The 26,592-nt window shown below is 37.9% G+C and overlaps 1 protein-coding gene across 11 annotated transcripts in view; it reads right to left on the reverse strand.

The window, feature by feature from the left end:
- The window catches only part of Arid1b (AT-rich interaction domain 1B), a 404,160-nt gene that overhangs the window by 290,699 nt on the left and 86,869 nt on the right, over window positions 1-26,592 (reverse strand). For all 11 annotated transcript variants that reach the window (XM_074071680.1, XM_074071697.1, XM_074071715.1 and 8 more), the window contains exon 3: window positions 4,998-5,147. In XM_074071680.1, the coding sequence (XP_073927781.1) occupies window positions 4,998-5,147 (150 nt within the window). The remainder of the gene's footprint in view (window positions 1-4,997; window positions 5,148-26,592) is intronic.

Consider the following 26,592-nt stretch of genomic DNA (forward strand, 5'->3'; position numbering starts at 1 on the left):
AAGCATAAGAAATGAAAAGTTTAAATGAAAAAAAATTAGCAGGCACAAACAAGTAGCTAAGAAAAATCTGAAACAGAATAATGAGGATATGCTAACCTTACTGGATACTAAACAACAGCAAAGACAATACTGAAAGACCAATGGAAAATACAGAAATTCCACAGGAACCCCAAATCCCACACCTAAGGGAATTTAGCAAATGAAAAAAAGTGACATCTTCAATCAATGGAGGAAAGACAGGCAAAAGTTAATTTTATATGTCAACTAAGAGGGAGCTTTTGGATAAATTTAAACTGGTGACTTCAATCAAGCAGACTGCCCTACATAATGTGGGTGGGGATCATCCAGTTACTTTGAAGGCCAGATTAAAATAAAAAGACTTCTTTCTTAACAAGAGAAACTCCAGAAGACTGTGTTTAAATGCAACCTGAACCTGCAGCCTCCTGGGTCTGTAGCCCACAATACAGATATTAGACTTGCCAGTTTCCATTCATGTGTGATAAAATTCCTTATAATAAATACACACACACACACACACACACACACACACACACACACACACACACACACACAGCTTCTGTTTCTCTAGAGAACCTGACTAATTCAATAGCCTACAAAAGAAAAGGGGCCAATTAACCAAATAAGTTAGCCATACCTATTTCTCAATAACTTACAAAAAGTGAAGTGAAAAAAACAATGTATGAAAATACTACTAAACATCACAGAGCTTCTTTGTAACCTTGGAACATGGAAGGTATTTTGAACCCCTAATAAAAATAAAATCCAGATAGCATACATGAAAAGATTGATACTTTGACTGCACAGAAACTAAGAAAGAACCCTTCCTTTAGCATTACAGAAAACCTAGCATAACTACTATCAAAGTCAAATGACAAGCTAGGGTGGACAAATATCCACTCTCCCTGATGCATAGAGTTTTCATAAATCAATTTTTAAAGGTCAACAACTAAATTGAAGAAAAAAAATAAATAAATAAAAAGATGAATTTGCAGTCCACAAAAAAGAAAACAAAAATGCTTTTAAATGTATAAGAAAACACTAAACATTATTATAAAAGATAATAGTAAGCTAAAGCTGTACCACCATGTTGTCAAAAATCCAGCTTTCATAAATCCATGGAATTGCCCATGTGCAGGGGAACAGTCCTCTGACACACGGAGGCTAGGGTGTAACTGGTGTGCCCTCTGTGGGGAGCAATGTGTGTAATTTACTAGAAGGGAAAATGTACATACATTTGATCCAGCAGTGCTGCTTCTAGGAATCCATCCTACCGATGACTATTGTCCATTTATGAAGTGACATGTACATGTGTTACAAAGACATTAAACAAGTCAAAATAATCTAAAGAGACTTGTTTAAAACACTATGGTATGTGTATAAAATTCAGTAGTGCTATTAAAAAAAAAAAAAGAAAGAAAGAAAGAAAAGAAAAAGGGATTGCTCCATATTCTCCTTTGAAAACATCTGCAGAAAATCTGTTTAAATGAGATGGGAAAGGCAACAATAACAGCAAAAAAAAGTGCACATACTGTCTTTCAGATGTCATAATTAATATAAAAATAATAGTAAAAATTAAAATACAGTATTGTATAATCTCTAGAAAAACATATATTTAACTAAATGGTTTTATGGCAGAGGATGGGGTGGGTGGGGAAGTGGGTAGGGGACTAAGATGGCAAAGAGCAGTTGTCTGTAGACTTTCCTTGTATTTTTGTAGTTTTTTGAGACAGGATTTTGCTATGTGGCCCAGGCAAGCCTCAAATTCACAATCCTCTTGAGTGCTGGGATTGTAGGCAAGAACCAAACCTGGCTTCCTTGTACTTTTTAATTTTTGAAACATATGATATATTGATTAGTTAAAACATTAAGCATATTAAAAATGCTAAAGACACAAAGTAAGATATCTTAATAGAACCCTAAAATCCTAAAATTAACTTTTGCATCAATAACAATAACAAAAGACAAAAAAAAATTTTTGCTGACTGCCTTCTATATAATCAATAAGTCATACACACCATGCTTGGAGACAAAAAGAAAGTCTATGGGAAAGAATGTTCTCATTTTTATAAAATGCTAGCAGATTAAACACAGTTGAGCTTTTACATTTTTAAATGTACATGAGTACAATATTAGAAATTCTTATTAAAATTTGGCCTGCTTTTAGGGCCAGGCAAGATGGTACACGTACAGCTGTAATCCCAGCTACTTGGCAGCTGGAGATCAGGAGAATAGTGGTTTGAGGCCAGCCAGGGCAAAAAGTTAGCAAGACTTCATCTCAACAAATAAGCCAGGCATGGTAGCACATACCAGTGAACCCAGCTACACAAGAGGCATGAGTGGAAAATTACAGTCCCAAGCTGACCTAGGGCAAAAACGCAAGACCCTATCTGAGAAATAACTAATGAAAAGAAAAGGCTTGAACATAGTTCAAGTGTTAGAGCACTTGTCTAGCAAACACAAGGCCCTAAGTTCAAAGCCCAATACCCCCACACCCCAAAAAAAAAACCAGCCTGATTTTAATAACATTCTATTAGTAACCTTTACTTTCCTTTTGGACTACTGTTTTGGTTTCAAACGTGCTAACTATACAATAGCAGATCTCATTTGTTAGAAAAACCTTCCAGATCTACCTGGCCTTCGAACTCCCAAAATACCAGGACAGTTCCTATCAAATACAAGCATTTGACTGAGCATCTTAAATATCTCCAACTTCAACCTGTACTCCCACAATGAATTTAATGAAACTTTTAAAATACTCAGATATTCCACAGCTCATGAGTTTGAGCACAGGAAAAAACTTCCAATGCACCTTGAGGAATGTTTGGTTTTACTCAGAATATGTAAAGCATGATTGTATTTATGTAATTGACTGCATTCAAGTCAGTAAAATAATAGCAGTATCAAAGCATAAGCTAGCCCTAAACCAACTACATTAAAATAAGATTTGACTTATCGTATGCTTTCAATATTTAAAAGCAGAATATATTAAATAACTAATTGCCATCCACTTGAAGTCATCAGTGACTGTTTTTCATAAAGGAAGTATATTTTGAGCTTGGTTTTGAAGGAAATGACAAATCAAACTGGTTTTACAATCAGAGATTCATTTTAGCACAGTTGACTCAAATGAGTACTGCAATCCTTCAATGAGTTTTTGGGTTTTTTGTTTGTTTTTTGGGCGGCACTGGGGCTTGAACTCAGGGCCTCATGTTGCTAGGCAGGCACTCTTACCACTTGAGCCACTCCGCCAGCCCTTTTTGGGGGTGGATTTTTTGACATAGGGTCTCACAAACTGTTTTCCCTGGGCTGGCTTTGAAATGTGATCCTCCTGATCTCTACCTCCTGAGTAGCAAGGATTACAGGTGTGAGCCACCAATGCCTGATTCTCAATGAGTTCTTAAATTCTGATAACAAGGCAAAACATTCTATAGCCACAGAAGTTCAACAGACTCTGAAAGCCCCTTGAAAAAGCCTACAACATTATCTATCAAAACCTGAGTAAGTACCAGTCTCTCTCACTAAAAAGAACTGACTGAATTACATTAAGATGTTCATACCTTTATTAAAAGCTAGACAAGATAACTCTGAAATAATGTACATACCTACTTCTAGATACAGTAACAAAATTTTGAAAACATACATGCAACACTGTACACAATCCTGAATTTCTACTGTAGTTTTAACGTTTAATGTCAAATTCTCTTTAGAACTCTGTAACCAAAGTCACATGGGAACAGACTCCAACAAACCCAAGAAAATACTTAGGAAATTCACTAAATTGATTAAAATTAATCTCAATATATTTGTTTGGCTTTTTGTTTTGCTTGTTTGTAGTAGTGGGGTTTGAACTCGCATGGTAGGCAAACATACTACCACTTCAGTAATATCTTTAGCCCTCAACTATTTATATATTTGGCTTTGGGTCAATAATCTGTTTAAACCATGTAAGAAGCCCTCAAAAAACGATAAAGTCCACATTACCTGTATTCCTCTTCTCTTCACTACTCCCATCCCAACAAAAGAGAAAGAATGGAGGAAAAGATCAACATGGAAAGTTGCCTCTTGATGCTCGTGATTGGAAGTGCTTATCCCTCACTCACTACTCTTCACTCAATGACAGTGGCTAAAACAAAATGAAACCAACTCATTTTGTCAAATATATACATATATACTATGTACTACTTTTCTTACTCATATAAGCTGAAAAATACAGCCCAATAACATAAAAGAGTATTTAATGAGGCCAATTTAAACTAGAAACTAGCTGGGCGTGATAGTATATGTCTGTAATCCCAGGACTCTGGAGGATGAGGCAGGAAGATTAAGAGTTCAAGACCAGTCTAGGATACATAGCAAGACCCTGTCTCAGATGAAAAAAGAAGAAAAAAACAAAAACAGAGAAGTTGCTCAATATACCTACACCAGACAATTCCCATTTTTATTTTAGTATATTATAATTGAAGCAATTGTCTGTTTATAATTTAAAGAAAGTAACACTGTCAAAAGGCAGCAATGTTTTCATGCAATGTCACTCACCATTAAAACAAAACAAAAGGTCAAGATAAAAAATATCATGTATGTGCCAACTAGAAGGATTAAATGATGGGTAAAAGCATTCTTCTGAATAAGCCTTAACAAAGTGGCAGAGGGTTTTCATGAAAGATTAAGATACAAATGACAAAGATGACGAAATGAGTGACACTTTCTGCTATCACTAGCCAGTAATGCAGGCAGCTATTAAACTAGTCATTCTTCCTACCCTTTCGATCTAAAGCACGCAAAAAACAATGGAGGGAGGGAGCAAGGAAGGGAAAGAGGGAGGAAGGGTTAGATTAGGGTATAGTTTTGTATCTATTTGTTTTCCACTGAGAACATGATCATTCAAAGGGGACAGAAAGATGTAGGGAGCATCATCTGCCTCTGAACACAGACCTGGAGGAGAAAACAAGGTCTGCAGAGTAGTGGGCTATTCTTACCTGCTGTGGCTGGTACCTCTGCTGGGACTGGGATGGCAGGTACTGTGCCTGGGGTGGAAGGTGTGGGGGCTGCGGCTGCTGGTTGTAATATGGCTGTTGGCCTTGGTGGCAGTAACCACTCACACCCTGCTGTCCGTACTGAGGTGGCATCTGTCAAAAAGTCAAGCAAAGTAAATGAGATCAAAATGTGCACTTAAATGAAAGCGAATATGGTTTCAAGCCAGCAACATGAAATGGATTTCTTGCTAAGCAACTCTGTATTTTTAATCCTAGCTTCATTAGGTAAATCAACAATGCCTACTATCAATGAAGGCAAAAGATTAACTTTGCTGTATAAGATATCAAGTATTGATAAGCCATAAAAATCTAGTGAAAAAAAAGCTAATAATGCTGACATTTAAAAACGTCTTGCTAAGAAAATCAAAGAAGCATTATGTTAAACTCATTCCCTTGCAATAGTAAAAATTAAAATGAACTCCAACAGTCCAAGTTGACTCATTAATACTTTGTAGGATGCCCATGGCTGTGGTACATCTATTTTTAAGTTAAGACTAAGGTTAGAATATCCCAACTAACATTTCTGACATACATGGACCAGTTACATTAGCAGTTCCATTTACTATTTTTGCTTTTAAAAACAATTCTTTTCCCATCAAATGAAATCCTCTGAAAACAATACTTGTAGAGCTTGGATTTTAAACACCACTCAAAGGCACCTGTACGAGAGGTGGGGCCTAGTGGCAAGCCTTGAGGTCACCAGGGGCATGTCCCTGAAGGGAACTGCAGGACCCAGTCCCCTTCTCACTCTCTTTTTTGTTCCCTGTCCAGGAGGTGAGCAGTTTTGCACCCACCATGACATGCTGTCTCACCACAGGCCCCAGTTCATGGCTAACAAATCATGGACTGAGACATTCAAACCATGAGCCAAAATAAACTTTGTCAGCTGATTGTTTCAAGTATTTGTTACAGTGATGGAAAGCTACTAAAACAGATACATAGAAAACAACACTATGCTTATCAATGTAAGTTTTTTGTTTGTTTCTAATACTGGAGTTTGAACCCAGGGCCTACGCTTTACCACTTGAGCTATTTCCATAGCCTTTTTTACTTGAGTTTTTATTTTTCGGGTAGGGTCTTACTTTTGCCTGGGGCAGCCTCTGACTGTGCTCCCCCTACTATGCCTCTGAGATTACAGAGTTATGTGCCACCGCAATCAGCTTGTTTGTTGAGATGGGGTCCTGCCAACTTTTTGTCAGGGCTGGTCTCAAACCATGATCCTCCTGATCTTCCCCTCCCAAGTAGCTAGGATTATAGGTATGAGCCACTGCACCCAGCAATGAATTCTTGAAGGAAAGATCTCATATCTAATAAAGGATAGTATTTTCTTAGTTGGTAAAACAGGTAACATAAAGCAAGTGTACGGCACTGTAACTATCAGAGATACAGACCAAAATGGCCTAAGTCAACCTTCTTCATCTCTAACTTACATGAGCCTAAAAATCCTTGAACTCATTAATCAGAAATCTCCTTCCTCTTGCAATAAATAAACCATTGATAGTATTTTCTGATTTCCTTTAAATGAGTTTGTTCCTGTTGTTGTTAATGAGTAGTCTATTGACTTTTTCATCCTAAATGAAGAAGAAGCAAGAAAGAAAAAACATCAGGACAGCAAAGAGCACTCCAGAACTGAGAATGATGAGGTCATTCTGTTAACACACAATAGGGTCCATGTGTGAACTCCAAGAACTTGAGTCCCATAATCCCACACACTTCAGAAATCAAGGAGACCCGAAATACATTAAAAGGCAAATTCTCTGTAGAAACACAAAAGGAGGAAAAAGAATAATAAAGGAGGAAAATAAAAATGTTACTTCTCAAATTAGTACAGTAATTCATAGCAAATACAACAGGGAAAAAAAGGAAAAGAATGCATAGCTAAAGTTCCTATTTCTTTTTCAACCCAGTCTATACTATCTTCAAAACCTACCAGCAATGGGCACCAATGTATGACCATAACACTCACAGTGCTTCTCAGCACACAGCGCCTGGGCTGTTAGAGCAGACGGGTTTGCACTGAAAGTCGTTTAACAGCACAGCTGAAATCTTTGCTTTTATTTATTTTACAGTTTGGGATCTCATAATGAATGTACGTTCCTGCCACAAGCCAAGCCAAAGAATTTCCATAAAATACAACTCCACATGCTAGACTGCCACACACTGCCACAACACACAGCCTCCCGTTCAACACCCGTATGTTTGATTTGATATCTAATACTATATTTCACACAAGCATCTTTGCAGTGCGATTTGAAGCAGTGGGATAACACTTCTCCAGTGTTAAAATGACTGTAAAGCTCAGTCAACACAGCCAGCAACTCCCCCAGGAGTCGTGCTTTAATATGTTGACTTTCTAGAGTACAGAGACTCTAACATGGGGATTGGGGAGCAGGGTTCTGTCTTCTAAGCAAGCAAAGAAGACATACTATAGGAACTACTGAAACCACAGCAGCCAGAAACTCACCAGACTCCTTTCTATCTAGCAACTGGGCAAAACTTTGGGGAGGTCAGGGAGTCAGGAGGTTAAGGTGGAAGCATAAGCTAATCCTCGACGGAGTCACTGTACAAACTGGCAGAATGGGGCAAACTACATATAAGAGGACCTCTGCTTGGGGGCCCTTGTAACTCCTACAATTAAAAAATAGATCTGCTATCCTCTTAGATACATGGCCTAATTCGAATGGGACCAACCTTACTGGCACCTGACCCACTGCAAGCACAGGATGAGGAAACTTAAAACGTGTTACAACTGAGCGCTCCAGTAGAACTGGGCCAGGTGCCAATCACTCAGATTACTAAACTCTACTTTAGCTAAAGGGTCTCTGGGTTAGAAATGCATAAATTCTAAATCAATTCATATTGTACTTTAGTTGTGCAAATACAGTCAATTACCTACCTTATTTGTCATACATTTCCAACTGTAAAATTAGGTAATTTATTAATTCATATGAATACTGTAGTCAGAAATTTAATAATATAGAATCTACATCAAAGTTTACAGAAATGTTACTATTACTTATTAAACCACAGTGCTATCTCTAAAATATTACTATTTCCTGTTATTTTTAAATACTTATATAATAAATACTCCCTGCTTCAGATCTTTTTTGGGTTTTTTGGGGGGAGGTAGTATTAGGGATTGAACCTAGGCCCTCATGCATGCTAGGCAAATGTTCTACTACTTTAGCCATGCCCCAGCCCTTTTAGGTTCTTTTATATTTTGATTTTGAAATAAGATCTCATTAACTTTGTCTGGATTAGCAATGAACTCTCAATCCTCCTGCTTATACCTTCTCAGTAGCTGAGATTATAGGTGTGCCTCTTACCATGTCTCACCTAAGGTCTAATTCTTTATGGATCGTTACTGGTTTTGCTTTAACTAATTTCGATGCAAGGCTTTTCAAAGATCTACTATGTGCTGTTCATACTTCTTGAACCAAACAATCACTACTATAAAACATGGATGCTCCAAGGCCCATCGTCTGCTTACCTGAGCTCTGCCATCTTCTCACGGGACACCAAAGCTCTTAGCTCCTGCTCCTCACTGACCTCAGCCCTTGACTGGCCTTGGTATACTTCTACACTTCCGTGATGCCAAGGCCTAAGAAGCCCAGCACACTGTCAGTCACAGAGCCAGAGGGTGAGTCCACAAGGAACCGCGGGAGTGCTTTGTTTCCCGCACCGTGAAACCTCACTTGGCTACTGAGAAATTAAGGTTATCGCTTTGTTCAAAACCACATTTGGGACAACAATGATTACCAAACTGCTGCATGCAAGTGAAATTTACCAAGAGTTAGGAGTATCAGGAGCCAGGTGCTGAGTGCTGGAGACACAAGGCACTTACAACTCAGATGTCACCTCTTCTTAGACCAGGCAAACGCTACTGTCCTTCTCATGCCCTTCTCGATTTGATTTTACCACAGGGACATGATTTGATTTAGCTACTGTGTTCATGCATTTCCTGTCCGCATCACGGGAATAAAAGCACCTACCTTCAAGCCAGGCCTCCTGGAAGAGGACCTGACAGTCAAGAAATAGAGGCTGAATGAGTGCATGCTGTTCAATGAATTACTAAAGCAGCTATCATTATATAAAATTTAAGCTGATCAATGTTCACAAAACACAAATCACCTATACCACCCAAATCTGATATACATTGGTCCACATCATCCAAGAGCAGGAAATACTGCACTTTAAACAACAGCATGGTGCCCTGGACATTGCCTACTAACCCTAGTAAGTTATTATTGCCCAGCAAATACTCTGTGCTTTTAAGTCATTTAAATTAAGAGAATAATATCACTAAGCTAACCTAACTGACAATCTCCAGCGAATGCCTGGGATCAAAATTTTTGTTATTTATAAACAAAAATTTATCTCCTTCATTTATAAAGGGACCTTTAAGCAGTACATGAATGAGCACACAAAATAACAGAAAAATTATAGCAATATTTTTTTAAGTGTGAATGCTTCCAAATATTATCGGGAAGGAAAAGTATAGCTAAAAACTGTCTACTTGCTTCAAGTATTTACTTTAGGAAGGTATTCCCAAAAAGGACACAGATATTAACTTTCACATCTCTATATTATGCTAAGTGTGCAGAATTCTGGACCCCATTTTTCATTCTGCCATACCCTTAAATTTTTGCTCTTACTCCAAAATTAATGAAAACATCCAAGTATCTCTTCTCCCCCTTTTTCTTTCAAAAGAAGTTTTACCAAGCAATTCCCCACTAGTTAAAAGACGCACTGGCCTCACGACCTATCTTATGTACCCATGAGATGCTCACATGTGTCCTAGGAAGGATATTCAATGCAATCTTGTTTGCAATTACCAGAAAGAAGACACACTAACTCTAGCACTGAAGGTAAATAGGAAAAAATAATTTAAAATAACCATACAATTGAAGTTTTGTACACATTTTAAATACACAAAATAGCAGTGTATTTCACATAAATGAAGGTACAAAAACATGCAACAAAGAAGAAATAGAAAACTCTGGGAAAAGGGAGGAGGCAGATACAGCAGGACTCTAGTCTTGCATTTTGTTCCTTTACCAAAAAAAGAGATGTGGGGATGGGGATACAAGTTGGTGGCAGAGCATTTGCCTAAGCATATATGATGCCTTGCTTTCAATTCCCAGTACTGAGAAGGAAGGGCGGGAAGGACAGATGTGACAAAAGTTAGTATCTATAATCTTGGTATAATTACACAAAGTACTATAATTGTTTCAAACTCTCCCTTATGCTTAAGTTATTTCACAATTTTACATTCTGAAATAAAGCTCTTGCCTCCAACCAACACCTTACCTTGGCAAAAGGGAGAATCACAGGGGAGCTCAAGCAGAGGCAGGGGACATCCTCCCAGAGCAGCCCTGTGTCACTAACTGGACTCCAGAAACTGCATCCCTCCTCAAAGGGATTTGCCTAGGGCAGGACTGGGAGGAAAACTCCATTTGTGGTCTTCACCACAAACATGGGTCCTGCAGTCTGCGAAACATTATTCTAGCATTTCCCTGTGACCCTAACAAGAGACCATAATCCCACAAGTTACCCCACAAAATGATTTCTATAGTCAAAACAGTCTGACAAGTAAGCACACTATTATAAAAAATAAAACACACTATATTAGTGTATTAAAGGATGTACAAAATACTTGGAAAGTTAGGTGAGCTATCAGCCTAGCAGGCATATGACACAGGCACTCCTCACTCCCACAGACTGTAAAGCCCAGGTGCAGGCCTTCCTGGCTGAAGCCATCACTGTGTATAGAATGTCTGGCTTCTAGAAAGAGCTCATCACCAAACCTCTCAAAATACATATTAAATCACACAGCCCTGACAATGTAAATGTGAGACTTCTGCCTTGAGCTAAACAACCATCCAGTGCAATTTCCATCTCCACGACAGCTGGTAAAAACATCTGGAAAGGTATTACAAACCTCCTCAATATGAGCCTTGAAGAAGTGATACTAAGATACAGTCCAGTTTCCATCATAGACTCGTTACCTCCACGTCCTTCAAACTACTTACATTATCAATTTGTCCCTCCTTTCACAGGAAAACTATCTATGAACAACAGAAATACTTGGCATTCCCTAAATGTATCACAGACATATTAAACACAACGAAATTTTCCCAGTTTTGAATTCTAACAAGCTAATTTGTGATATGTAGTGGAATGAACACTTTTCAACATTAAAGATCTATTCCTCTTTTATTGTGCTAAATTACACAGAAAACTCACCTTCTTAAGGATCTTTTTAGTGCACAGTTCAGTGACATTAAGTGCATTCATACACCCACAACAGACTTCATTATCCCAAACTGAAACTGTGTCCACTGAACAGTAACTCTACATTCTCCCCCAACCCTGCCAGCCCCTAGCAGCCATTATTCTGCATTCTATCTCTAGGAGTGTGGTTACTCTTGCTATCTATATATAACGGAACCACACAATGTTTGTCTTTGGGTGTCTGGCTTTTCATTTAACATAGTGACCTCATGATCTGTCCATGCTGTATTATGTGTAAGAAGTTTATTCCTTTTTAAGGCCACTGCATGCATATACAATACATTTTATTTAGCCATTTACCCACTGACAGACACTTGGGTTGTTTCTAACTTTTGAATTTTATGAAAATGCTGCTCTGAACATGGGCTTAAAAGTCCAAGACTTTGCTTTCACTTCTCTGGGCATGCATTCAGAAGTGAAATTCTTACATCATATGATAATTCTATATTTAAATTTTTGAGGAAATGTCATAGTGCTTCACATAGTGAGTATACTATCTTACATTCCCACCAACAGTGCAAAAGAGTTTCAATTTTCTACATCCCTAACAACACGTTATTTTCAGTTGTCCCCTCTCTCTAATGGGTGTGAAGCAACATCTCAATGTGGCTTTGGTGTGAATTTCCCGAATGATCCATGAGGCTCAGCACCTTTTCTTGTGTGCTTAGTGAACAGTTGAATATCTCCTATGGAAAAACATCTATTCAAGTCCTTTGCCCATTCTTTAAAAACTGGGTGATTTTATTGTTTGAGTTGTAAGAGCATCTTATGTAGTATCATCTCTCACCAGGTAAATGATTTGCAAATATTTCCTCTTATTCTGTGTTTACCCTTTTGCTCTTAATCGTGTCCTTTAGTGCACTGACATTGTAACTTGTCTGCCTTTCCTTCAGCTGCCTACACTTTTGATGTCCTATACAAGAAATCACTACCAAATCCAATGCCATGAAAGTTTTCCATCATGTTTTCACCTAATAAGTTTTATAAGTTTACAGTTCATTTTAGTGAATGCATTTGGGTCTGTGGTCCATCATGAGTTAATTTTTCAGTATGGTATAAGGTAAGGGGTCTAATTTTACTCTTTTGAAAAGCTTACTGCTCTTATTCTACATAAGTTTATCTTTTTTGTTGTAATTGTTTTGAGTTTTGTTTTAGGAGGTAGGGTCTCACTATATAAGTCCAGGCTGGACTTGAACTCACAATCCTCCTACCTCAGCCTCCATAATGCTGGGATTACAGGTGTGTACCACCACACCTAACTCTAGATAACTTTCACATCAGTTTCGGATTCTTTTGTTCTAAGAAGTAAGGTTTGGAATTTACTCTTCAGAAACTATATTTAAAAACAACAATAACATTAAATGTATATTCATTCAACACACTGTATGATCTGTTTCTATGAGGTTTAAAATCAGGCAAAATTAATGTATTATCATAAGAAGTGCATAAAAGAGGAAAGAGGGAACTTTTTGGGAGCGAGGAAATATTCTATATCTTAATATGGTGGTGATTTCATGGATGGACATATTTGTCAAAACTCTTCAAACTGAAGGTACACAAGAGCTGGGCATAACACCTTTAAAATTGTGGCAGAATATGCAGACACTTCAATACAAAAATTCTATGCCACTAACTTCAAATATGTATAGTTCCTCAGTAAATTTTAACATACTTAAGATTGCATAATTCCTGCCTTACTGATGCTGATGTAAAGTGAGTCTCTATTTTACATAAGTCAAACCATTATGGAGAAGTTGGACATACTGCAATGATCATGGTGGGTATACAAATTTCAAATATATAGGTTAATCAGTGTGTACAGAAACAACATCTTTTTGACTCAGAATTCTACCTCTGGGAATTTATCTTAAGAAAAAAGTAAGTAAGCAACCATTTATATAGCAAGGAGTTCAGTTCTGTCCTGCTGAAAATATAGAAACAATCTAAAAGTCTAAATTTCTATCAATAGGAAATTGATTGAAGGGGATGAGGAAGGTCAATAAAATATTATACAGTCATTAAAAATAATGATTCTCATCACAGATACAACAAAAAGTTCTGCCCAAAGATTATGGAAGTGGCTCTTAAGGATACCAAGTTACAAAACAATATAAATACGCAAATGCTATTTTTGAATACAAAAATCTGAGTGTTATATGTGTGAAAAGAATTAATAGCCTATAATAATACATAGCAATTGTGATCATTCCTTAAAGCAAGTCAAGTATTTTTCATGATCTAGAACAAAATGTAATTTGTTTCAGAGTATTTGTGCTGCTGTCCTCTCAAGGTTATCAAAAGATGTACTATAATAATTTAACAACAGAAACTCTGCAATTTTTGTTTTTCATACATAAGGCCCTTCCAAGTCAATTTTACAAAATGGGAAGGCAAAAAGCATAAGAAAAATATTACTCCACTCAAATGTGGCAAAGTCTGCTGGCTTCTGATTTCCAGAAAGATCAAACACTAATTTTTCAGGCACAAGAGACAGGCTGAAAATTCCCCACAGCAAGGAATTCAGATGCAAGCTAATGGACGGCTGAACCAACTGCACAGGACTATTTTATGATGTCAACATGGCCAGTAAAAGGGTAATAAAGTTTACATGATCAAGCTCTCACAAGTGCATTCTATAGTTGCTGAAGCTAAGTTCCCAGTCAAGACTTCTCATCAACTTAGATGCTTTTCCTTCCTACTTTCTTAAACAGAAAAATAAATCTTGTCCTTGGGGAAAAAAATATTCAATTTCTTGTTTGAAAAGGAATGTTTTTGATGCTTGAAAAATAAAATCAACAAATGCACATTAAGCTTACTATATAATATATTGGCTGCTGAAAACTTCCATTGGATGAGAGAGAGAGAACACCCAGGGTAAAGAAGGAGTTGTCCAATAAGCCCCGTAAGTTTAGAAATCTTAAATTCTTCCTATCATAAAACAAACTTACTAATTTACTTTTTTCATTTATGAAATAATGTTGAAAAACTCTCATTTCTTATCAACAATAAGCCTTTTTTAAATGACAGTTTTGCTGGGGATTTAGCTCAGTGGAAGAGCGCTTGCCTGGCAAGTGTAAGGCCCTGAGTTCGGTCCCCAGCACCGGAAAAAAAAAAAAAAAAAGGAAAAAATAGAAAAAAAAAAAAAAGACAAAAAAAAAAACTTCCTTAATAGGGTACACATAATACAAGATTTTATAGACATAACTATGATTAAAGAAATATACATATGATCTTGCTTGGGTTTCTTTGTAACTACCAATTGCTAACAAAATTTCACTACTTATTCTAAGTTCAACTACTCTATATTTAGCAAATCACGGTTGAAGCGAATAGCAGGTCAGACCACTGTTCTCCAGAGTAAATAGTCTTTAAGCTGCAGAACTAAATGACAGTGCCTCTTGAGACCTCAATTTCCAGAAGTCAAGGATATGTCCTGAGCCACTTTTATTTACTCTTAATAACCATTATGAATCTATTATCCATGAATTTATTTATACCACCTTACATTAACTTATATTTCCAATCCATGCTACCTTTTTAGAGCACCAATTCTGAAACATTTTGTAAAGTGCCACAATCATAAAATTCACCCCTTCAAACTGCAAGGAATGTGCTGTAAGTCTCATGTATAGAGTTTGATTAAAAAATGTATAGTCAACCAAGGACAGTCAATCATATCATTCCAGAGCCTTCATTTCATCAAAGATTTCTGGTGAACTGCTATCTATGTTATACTCTCTTTATTGTCAGTGGCTTATATAAACTGCTTGCACTGAGTTAATCTTCATTGCAAAACAGCAGCTGAAATAGCATGAAAGATTCCAAAGACACAGTAATCATGGCTGTACACAGAGTACGATTTCTCTTCTAGTTTCCTTTACAAACAAATCTCTGGTAGCATTCAGTATTCTCCTCTATCACCTAACTGGAGATGTTTCACCTTCCATTCCAGGTCAGCCAATTAGAGTAAGATTTTACTTCAGTATTCATAAAATGGAGACATTTATTAGCAATAAAATGCTTCTTCTCATTTACAACAGTGTTGAACTGAAGTCTTACTGTACACAAAATTAACACAGAAGTATATAATTGTAGTCTCATGCTCAAGTGCCCTTGAAGCACTTTCTTACCAAGGATCCACTGAGACCATTGGATAGCATGGATCTAGAAAATCTATAATGTGTTTTCTGGTAAAAACAAGGGAAAAGTTTTCCGCTTCTGAGAGAAAAGTATGTAATATACAGAGTGAAAAGTTTTATTCTAAAATTTTTAGCTAAAAAAGCATCCAATGTATTTAAATTTTGTATGCCAGGGAGTAAAGGGTACCAAAGAGCAAAATTCAATTCATAATGCCTACTCTTGAAGAAAACAGAATCAACATTCAAACAAGTGATCTAAAATCTTTCATAAACCATCTCAGGGTAAAAAATTCACCTATAAGCTTGCGTGCCTTACTAACAGCAAGGAAAAGATTTTAACAATAAAAGGAACCAACTGCCCTCAAAGTGGAAGCTTTGACATCTGTTACCAATATTAATATTTTTAAACAAAATAAAAAGAAAGAAAAAAATAATTAAAAAGTAAAAATTTCCCATACCAAACATATACAGTCATTTTTAAGTGACAGAATCACAATTGTGGAAATACAACAATATGACTTCATAAAACTCTACTCCTGTGGTGGTCATGGTCTGTATTGAAAGAAATGAAGGGCTCTAAAAGCAATGTACAATAAATGGGTCAATTTTCTTCACAGAAGCAACATTTTCCTTGAAAATAAAGAGGCTTAAATTGCCTCCTCACAGGAATTTGGTTGTCTCCATCCAAGAAAGTGCTGGCTCAAGAAAGCACACACCTGAGGTCGTTTACTCAGTAATGATTTCCAGCTCACTGGAAATCAATCTGGATTTTCCATCTTATTATATTATTGCCCAAACTGCAACACGCAATTTTGAATCAGTAAATATAATCAGTTTTAAATGCAAAAATTCAAGTCAAAAAGCAGTATAACATGACTTCACATACATGTTGAAACAGCAGGGGATTCATAAACACTTTCAAGTCAGTGCAGACTTGTCCATGCTTTATAAGTCACCACTTGGTCCATAGGCACATGGAAAGGACACCATTCTTGAGAGTAAAACAGAAACTTCTCAGGATGCAGAACTGATAGGATTACAGAGTTGATTCTTGCCCATCTGCCCTTCTGACCAAAAATTTCTATTCTTATATTGCACACAAAGAAGAACCCAGAGCTTTACCACTTTCCTATACAAACCCAGCTGCCAACATGGATGTGCCAAAGATGAATTTGAGGAAATGTTAAACAGACAGCTTTTGCTGAGGCTGCAATGTCACCTTTGTAACCATATGACTGGAGTATGTGTGGGGAATGCTCCATTGAAAAGACTCTTCTCTTTGAGATAACTACTGAGTGGGATTATGGGGGTGGGAGTGGGGGTAATGGAGAAATCACAATTCTCTTCTGCAGTACGAGAAGATAACTAAAATTTTAAAAGAGACAGGAGACTAGCAACTAGTATTTTCTTGTTCAGAAGGGAGGTAGACAGAGAGAAAGGAAGAGAACATTCACTGCAGGTTATTTTCTACCTTGAGAATTTCATACCACACTACAAACAGCTCCTGTGTATATGTGTGCATGTGGATTTTAAATATTGTCTTTGATGTTGGTTTTTTAACTGATACATAAAAATTATACATATTTATAGGGTCCCAGGTGATATTTGGCTACATGAACACAGTGTATAATGTTCAAATCAATGGTGCTTTTTTTCTTTTAAATTAAAGATTCAAAGGGGGGAAAGCTGTATGTATTGTTACCAACAGTTCAAAGCTCACCCTCTGAGGATGAAGAGGTTTTTTCTCCATCCTGCAAAAGGAAAGAAAAAGGTAGGAAGGAAAGGAAAAGAAAAAGAAAGAGAAAATAAAAAAGGGCACAGTATAAGGATCTGGGAAAGAATGCCATAATTTTCTGACCAGAGATTATACTTTCAAAAAAAATCACTGGCAATCACTTAAACCTATACAACTATTCCTTGCTGCCAGAAAAAAGTACAGCAACCTTAGTATCCGATCATCTGATGGTTCCTGAAACTCAGAACCTCTTTCCAATGTACTGCATACTTCATACTGGTGATGGCCCAATAAATACAGAAACGTCCCCAGCATCCTCTTGGCAGACTATGACCACTATGGTACTGTTAAGGTTTGTGTGCAGTGTCCTCACATTTCCTGATCTTCCTGGTGGAACTCTTACCTAAGGCAGCACTTCCAGGTGGTTTATCTGTAGGCCCTTCTGTAGCCTTCCTGGAAAGTTAGGCTGCTCAGGTGGCAAAGTCCCACATGGTACATGGTAAACTACCTTGTAACTGATAAATCACTGCACTTTCAACTTTCCATCAGGTTGTCCTGGAAACAGAACATGCTTTAATTCTACTGACCTAACTGTATAATCATTAGACGGGAAAGGGAGGCAGAATCAGAGGAGCTTATAAATACCAAAGGGCAACTAAAGCAATGGCTTTAAATGTTTTGACTCCAACTCAGAAGAAGAAACATATTATATCACAACTCTGAACACACATGGCACTCTTACTGCATATGACATATTTACATTTTCTGGTTTTATACCAAATTCCTTCCATTTAAAAAACATTAGTGGTTGCAGCCTAATATGTTATTTTCACACTCCCAACAATGGATCAAAATCTGCAGTTTAAAAAGTGTTGCACTGGAGTATTTTCCCTCCCAGAGACTCTCAAGGAAAACTGTTCCAGTTATATTGCAGCAGAATATGTCAGGATCTGTGGACCCTGGTTCCTAAAGTGCCACACCCTTGACCTACACCTGCCACTGGCAGAAAATACCATTGCCAAGGAGACAGAATTCAGTATTGGTCAGAGCGGCTAGACAACTGGAGCAGCACAATCAGAGGGAAGGCCTCCGAGCAGAACAGGGTACCAACCTTCCTCCAGTGCCCACTACCCAGAAAAGATAGCAATACCTGAAGAAATCAAAAGTCAAAGCAAGAAAAGATGAAGCAGGAAGCTAGAGGCTGAGAATAGGAAGAACAAGCTCAGGCATGGTGAGCCAGAGATCTTATAGCAGGTGAAAACAAAGCACTTGACAAATGAAGTTCTAGAGGAAGTGCAAGGAAGAAGATATGGAAACAAAACTTGAACACTTAGAAAAATAGCCAGGTGTGGAGGAACATGCCTGTGATCCCAGCACTGAGGCAGGAAGGTTATGAGTTTGAGGCCAGCCTGGGATACACAGTGATATCCTATGATAAATTAAAGAGAATGAAGAGGAAAGGCTATGATTTTTTTTTTGCTTTTCCACACAGATCACCAAAGATGAGTCAAGTGTCACAGGAATCCAGCATTCTATCTGGGGAAGCATGGCGGGCTCTGGCTGTAAGAACTCTGATCACCAAGCCCCTGCAGGACTCTGAGGCTTTCTAGCCCTTAGTTCTTTTCCAGAACAAATTACAATTATAATTTTATAATTACAAAAAAAATTATAACTACTACTCAAGATCTGCAACAATGCTAATATTCTAAGAAGAATAAAGACAGTTAACATTGAAAAAGACTGGTGTAGGAAGAAAGTCAGTGAGTAGGTACTGTAAGCCTGGGGAGAACAAAGTTGCCTCCAAATGGTCCCTGACCAAACAACTCATGGAGGGACAGCAGAACCTGAGCTATTAATTGTGATCTCCCTCCCTTGGGGTTCCACTGGTTAAGATGTTATCACAGTCTTCCTTTGTTCTCCATCCTGAGGCCTCAGTATAAAAGCCCCTGTACCACAACACAGCATAAAGCTGATCAGCTCTGGTACTGCCTTAAGATATACTCAGTAACCTACCATGCAGACCTTATTAGCACGTTTTCCATGATGTCCACTCCCCCCATCAAAACACAGCACTAATGACAACAGTGGTGCTTTACAATTCACATCAGACTTTTATACTTGTTAAACTGCCTTCACACAATTCTTTCACTGAACCCTGCAACAAACTTATGAAGGGTGTAGAATCATGTGCATTCAAAGAATCCATACTACTAGGGAAATGTAGCCAAGTGGACACAGATTAGAGCTAGATCTCTGGTCTTCTGATTCAGTCTGACCTCAGTACTGAAAGGAAAGGGCAAGGCAAGAGTTCCTTCAAGTTGGTATCTGTGTCTACAGTTTGATTTCCCAAATGGATTTCAATTGTTTCTTCTATTTTCCATTACAGTGCATGAATCAATTCAACTTTTTTTTTGTATGAATGTAAGTGACAACAAAATCATCCCAGGTCCTGTATGTAGTACAAATATGAGTACTGCACATGAACAGTCTATAAGCCAAAGACTGAGGTAATAATGCATGCTTATAACCAAAGTAAACAGGGAAAGTTTGGGCACTAGCAAAAACACATAGCTGAGAAGCGAGCCAGCAAATTGTTTGAGGAGTTGGGGAAAAGAATCTGAGAACAGAGGACTCAACTTTCCAGCAGTAAAGAAGAGGGGGAAAAAAAAAAAAACAGAACAGAGGACTGCTGAGTTGCAGCAACCTAGTTGGGAAGAAAAGGACACACAAATGGAGCGAGAAACAGTTAATGCCAGAGACAATGACAAAGAAGGATTCTGATTAATTCCCATGGGCACACTGGGCATACAGCAGATGCTTGAAAATGGCTGAATGGACGGCTGGCTCTGTAGTGAACTGGTACAGCTTATACTAAAACATAAGCACATGGGTTACCACCTAAGTTAGTAAGTTCTAGTTCATTTTCAAAAACTTCAATGGATATTTAAGCCCATTGGGAATTCCCCATTATCAAGAGATACTGTTAGGCAGTATCTCTGTTATATTAACCTAAATAATAAGTTATAACCTAAATATTATAATCTAAATAATAGGGCAAGGAGGTAAACTGCTGTCCCCCAAAATCAAATACTACATTCTAAAATTGTGAGATGTTTTTAAAGGAGTACCTACCATAAACAAATGTTGGACATATACCCATATGTACCACTTAGGCTAAACTTCCAATAGTGGATTTTGAAAGAAGTCAAATATTGAGGTAGTTCTCAGACTCTTAAAGAGTGGATGGTGCAAAACTAAAGACCACATGTGCAGACACTAAGAAAAAGAACCTAATTATATGTGATGTTATATATACATACACATGTGTGTGCATAATATATTTTTTAAAAGAAAAAAAACATGGGGCTGCAGATGTAGTCAGTGGTAGAACCCTTGTCTAGCACTGCAAAGTCCTGGGTTCAGTCCCAGTATTGGTTTTAAAAAAAGATAACAAATAAACAAAAAACACAGAGCAAGCAGAGACCACTGTCCAAAGTTTTGGATTAGTAAGAATAATGCAATTGTTTCTGATACATGCCAGAATTTAAAATCTAACATATCCAAAATTCCAAATACCCAATTTGAATCCAGATAAGCAAGTCTAAGATTCCCCTACTAGCAATATGCAACTCCCCAGGCCAGTCGTGACAAAAAAAAAAATCAACCTCCTAAGGTTCTGACAAAGTGCTGACAAGAAGCTGTTCTCAGACCATATAACCCAGGTAGGTAGGTAGGTAGGTAGGTAGGGGTGTGTGCGTGTGTGCGTGTATCCATGTATTGTGTAGACTCAACTTATTAAGCCAAGTAACCTGGCCAAAAAAAAGCTCTAGGAGCTTCTGCACAAATACTCTTCAAATTTACTATCAAGCCAACAAAACCAGCACTTCTAAACCCTCTCTTTGGCCTCCTTTTTCTTTACATTATAAATGACTTACACTTTTTGTTTACTATTTAAAAAATTAATAAATATTTACTAAAATAAGTTTAAAGCTACAATCACCAAAAGCCATCAATATGTTTTTTTCTTATGCAAAATTTATACAATAAATTTTAAGTAATTACAAACATTTCTCAAGCTATACAGAGCATTGTATTTAACACTTTAAATATGACACCATTGGGCTGGGGATGTAGCTCAATGGCAAACTACTTGCCTAGCATGTATGAGACTCGGGGTTTAAGCCCCACCATCATAAAAATAAGTAAATAAATTCTATATCACTTCTCTACTACCCTACAAATACCTTATGGGACTCTTCCTATTTTTCTTTCTCCTTCCATTACCACTATTCCATTTTCTCCAGTCTCCTTCCCTCTCCTAACATCTCCCTCCCTCTCTTTAATTCTGTCTTCACCCTACTTTATCTCTTTTTATTCCCAGCCTCACCTCATCCTCTGGGTGTCATTAGCCTTCCCTGTCTTACCCCCTGGCCCCAACTAATAGCTCAAATACACTCTCGGGGGCAGCCAGCGTCCCAGAGGTCCACAGTCCCCACCAGAACAGCCATCCTTAATCAGTTTGCCATCTGCCTCTACAGAGTGGGGTTGAGAGTCTGGCATTTGCAGAGTTTGCTTTGTTTTTCTCTCACCATCATGAAAGAACTGACTTCATTTTTCTGTGAAAGACTGCCCATCTAGAATACAAGAACACTTTCTTTCCTTTCCTTTCTTTTCTTCCTCTTCTCTCTCCCTCTCTTCATCATGCCCCCCCTCCCTGCATGTATACACATTCTTGTACCATAGGTTTTTAGCTCAATTCCCAGTGAAAGCTGATGTTAATACTTTACAAAAGCACTAAGGTTAACCCTCTGTTACTGTAACAGAAAAACTACCCAATGCTCTTAACAATAAAATTCTTAAGAGTCTGCAGAACTGTTTAATGTGATATGAAAAAAAAAAAAATTCACTACACCACCTCTGAAAATACTTGTTTTGAGGCAGTTCATTCCCAAAACACATTTTCCATTGCGCTAATCTTTTAAAGTGCTCATCTATCTGGCTTTTACCACAATCTGCAAGTGTGAAACGTGTACAATTCACAGTAGGGGAAAGTGCACAGGCTTTACCTACTGTACTCTCATTTGCTGAGGGCAGAGTTGTGGGGCACAGCCACAAAAATGCTTATAAATTCCACTGGTCTAATGAACAGATACAGTTTTCGTAACTTTTATTGCTATGTGCCACAGCTAAGTAATTGTCAGGCCAATGCCAAAGTATAGGTTTCATTTGAATGACATATGGCTGCAGTCAACCAGAGAGATGTTACAACATTAAACAACACAAGTAGACAGAAAAAGAATACAAAATGCCAAATTAGCCTTCATTGAACCAGATAGTTGGTGCACATCGCAGTCCTTTAAAAGCAATTTGGTGCACATGGGTATGGTGTGAACAAAACTTCCAGGTCCCTTGCCACACTGTGTGTGGCATAGAGTGGATATGCCAGTATATAGAGAAAGCCTACTGGGGCTCAGGAATCAGAGACTAACATACTGCCGTAACCAATACCTACCTGCTGTAGGTAGCATCACCCCTCTGCTCCTAATAAACTGGTACTACCATATTCCGTCCACCTCACTATGGATAAGATGTGGATGTGAAAACACATCCCAAATGGACAACCAGGTGATTATGCAAATAATCACAAGATAAATAGGTTATCTCACCAAAAGAAACTTGCTGAAGTGTATCAATGCTAAATACAAAAGCAGCGGTGTGATGACTACCTACCCACCCATTTGGCTACTAAGGGTATGAACCTCTTGCCATTTGCTTAACTCTTTACTCTGCTTTTCTGATAGAAAAAGGGACTCAAAAGGCAGCATTCCCTGAGACTCATCCAATCAAATGCACATGGTCTTTGACTCATTAGCTAGTGACACAAAGAAACAAGAATAGGAAGAGATTTTCCCTGGCAGTACACACAGCAATACCTGACTTCAGGTGAGTGGGCACAAATGTATAAAGTGTAAAGATACAAGAAAGGACAGAAAAAGAGGTGTGAGTTACAGCATTCACATGCTAAGTGATGGGGCAGGATGTGTTTTCGTACCTGTGACCTAGTTTTGGCATCATCCTCACAGAGTGGGCTCCCTTGTTCCTGCCCTTCTTACTGGTCCAGTTCTTCAACCTTCAGGGCAATTCTGTGAGCTTCCCAGTGGCCTGCCAATAACTCCTATCCTACTTACATTGGCCACACTCAGTTTTTACTGTTTGCAATTAAGAATTAAGGCTGGAAAAGGCAGTTTCTGAAATGGTAGGAAGATAAGTAGAGAAATGTATAGAACAGCAGAGATGGCACATGATAGGCATATCAGAGACATGGTGAAAGGCAAGTGCTTGATTAAGTATATAGAACAGAGTTGAGAAAAGAACCAAGCCCTCAAAAGATCTTAGGTAACTGATCAAAACTCAAGGATAACAATGGTTATGTGCAAAGCCAAGAGGGCACATGTCAACCCAGCTCTCAGAGGTAAATAGTTCCAGTGCATTCTTTTCTTTAACCCTTGTAGAGGACTTATGTGCCAGACTGAAAATATTAACAGCAGAAAAGGTCAGCATGGGGACACACTCAGTAGCAACAAGTAATTTTGATCTAGGGAGTTAACTGTCAGCTGGAATAGAAGTTTAGTGCACGGCAGACTGGAGCTGGGAGACAAGGAAGATTGCTCAGAGAAAAGGACACCTGAAGTAAACAAGAATGGGGACAGTAATTTCAGTGAGACAGAAGGGTGAAACAATGCATGGTGTCACCTTGAGCTGCAGGTGTTTCAGTAAGCTGGTGCTTTGCTCCCTTTTTAAGATGGAAAGGCTGGAAAGAGACTGAGTAAAAAAGGAAGGCAAGAGTCAGTCCAGAGAAGCCATTCCATCAGGTCATCAATTGTGGACTTCATTTTATAACACGTATTCACTCAATGAAGAACCCTGATTCTAAGTCATTTGGGATTCAAGGAGCATTTGAAAATATAATGGTCAGAACAATGCATTTACACATGTACATGGAAATCTTAATATTTAATTCCAAAGGACTCATAGCCTCCTGAAGCCCTTAAGTGACCACTCAGGGGTCCATGGAATCAACTGAGAATGATCTCAAAGTAGGAGAGAGACCCCTGACTGCAGCAGCTGCCACACTAGCCATGGCAATGGCCTCAACCACAATAATGACTGTGAAGGGTGAGAGAACACAAACTGTTTGGCATTATCTTCAGGATAGGGGTACTGAGGGAGAACACCAAGGAAGACTTCCAGAATGGTGACTCAAATGACTGAGCAGAGCCATGATTTGATAGGAGTACATGAGAGACTGGGAAGGGAAACACCAACTGGATGATCAGAACTAAGTTGTGAGCAACATATCCAAGTGGAAATGCCCAGTGGCAATCAGAAAACAGAGTCTCAGGCTGAGGAAGCCTGGCCTAGGGTAGAATCCCTGGAACCAAACTGAAGGAACAACAGCTGCGTAAGACATCTGGATACAAGCAGGGTCAAGAGGACACAGACCAAGTTCACACGGGAAAGCCAGAACTCAACCTACAGTCCACAGAGCCAGAATGGTCAGAAGCTATGATAACATGGTCAGGGGTATGCAGCATCATTTTAAAAATACAAATATAAAGCTAGTATTCTATGCACATGAATTTTCTTCATGGTCACATTAGTATTATCTACTCGAAAATAAAAACCTGGACAAATTTACAAAAAATTTCATTCAGTGCCCAGTAGGTACAGTAAGAAAATCAATAATAATATCCTAAAATACATCCTAATACCCTAAAATTTAGGATATCCTAATATCCTAAAATACAATTCTCAATCTTTTCAGAAGTCAAACTTCAAAAAGATAGTGTTTGCAGATAAATTTTAAACATGCTTTAAAAATACCCATGTAATTTGGAATAGCCAACAATTCACTATAACACTGAAATCTGGAAATGGAATTTGCAATTTCAGGGAAGCAATTCTTAAACAGAAGTATTTAGCATGTTATATAAACATGTTATTCACAGAAATGTACAACATAGGACATTTTCATCACATTTGCTGCATTTGTTAGCCAAAATGTAGCACTCTTGTAATCACCAACGGAGCTGCAGTAAAATCTCTATAATATTAAACAACAACAAAGCATGGCAGAGAGCCATCCTTCTATTAAGAGAAAGAAAACATACTCAATAAGTGTAACTTCCTTTGTGATTTTTTTCCCCTCAAGGAACACATTTCCTAATGAGGTCAATGGCAAAGGTGTACTTCTTAAATCTGAGCAGAGTCTAGCATCTTTAGTCTGTGAGGAGAAACTGGCAGGGAGAAAGGCTGCAATAATGTTAAGGTACTACCATTCTCACACTGCAAAATAGAGTATGAAACAAAAATAACAAAACCAGTAACCTAAAATCCAGCTCCAATGATCACATAAATCACTGCAACTTACCTCTTAGGTTTTTATCACCATGTATTCCTAGAGCAATTCATTTTGAGTAACTGGCAAATTGTTCTAGTCTTTTTGAGGAAATAAAATATAGATATCACTAACTAGACTGAAAGATGGACACCAGTGTTAAAAAAAAGTTTACAGTACTCCAACTAATACTTTGTAAACCTCTGAAACCTAATCATAACCATTTCCCATGAAACCAAAAACTTTGTTTCCATATACTAGTTTTCTGCCTCAATTGCATATGATGTTAATACCATATATGCAATGGTATAGTGCCAGTTTAATGAAGGAATGAGGGAATAATGGATGAATGGTTATCAGCCTCAAGTATTTATCTAGATACTACTCTGAACCCATGGACAGGTTGGTCATCCTTAATCCAAAAAGCAGAAATCTAAAATGATCCAACATCTAAAAGTTTCTGATCATCCATATGATGCCTTGAGTCACATGACTTCAGGTGGTTTCCAGTCAAAACACAGGCATGGTTTAAAAAAAAAAATCATATTGATTACCTTTAGGCTAAGGTGTCCATGGAACACAAATGAATTCCATGTTTAGAACTGGATCCCATCTAACATTCCAAAATCTGAAGTACTTCCCAAGCATTTCGGATAAGGGATACTCAACCTGTGCTCAAGTAAGCAATTTAAAGATGTCTTTCAAAGAATACCGGATATTTTAGCAAGTAAAAGTATCGATTAAATCCAAATACTTGCTTGATAAGCTAATACAGGCAAGCTATTTTACTTTATGCCAAAGAAATAAAGCCAAGTGTGGCTCCTACTCTCAAGGGCCCTTTAAGACTCAGCATGTAGTGGTCACAGAAGATACACAGAAAGCTGTACACACATTCTGAAAAGGGAGACAAAGCTCCAGGAAGAAAATGGAGCTAAACTCTGAAGGGTAGCCAGTTTTACCAGAGATAGGAAA

Source organism: Castor canadensis, chromosome 1, assembly GCF_047511655.1.
Source record: "Castor canadensis chromosome 1, mCasCan1.hap1v2, whole genome shotgun sequence".
Taxonomy (NCBI): Eukaryota; Metazoa; Chordata; class Mammalia; order Rodentia; family Castoridae; genus Castor; species Castor canadensis.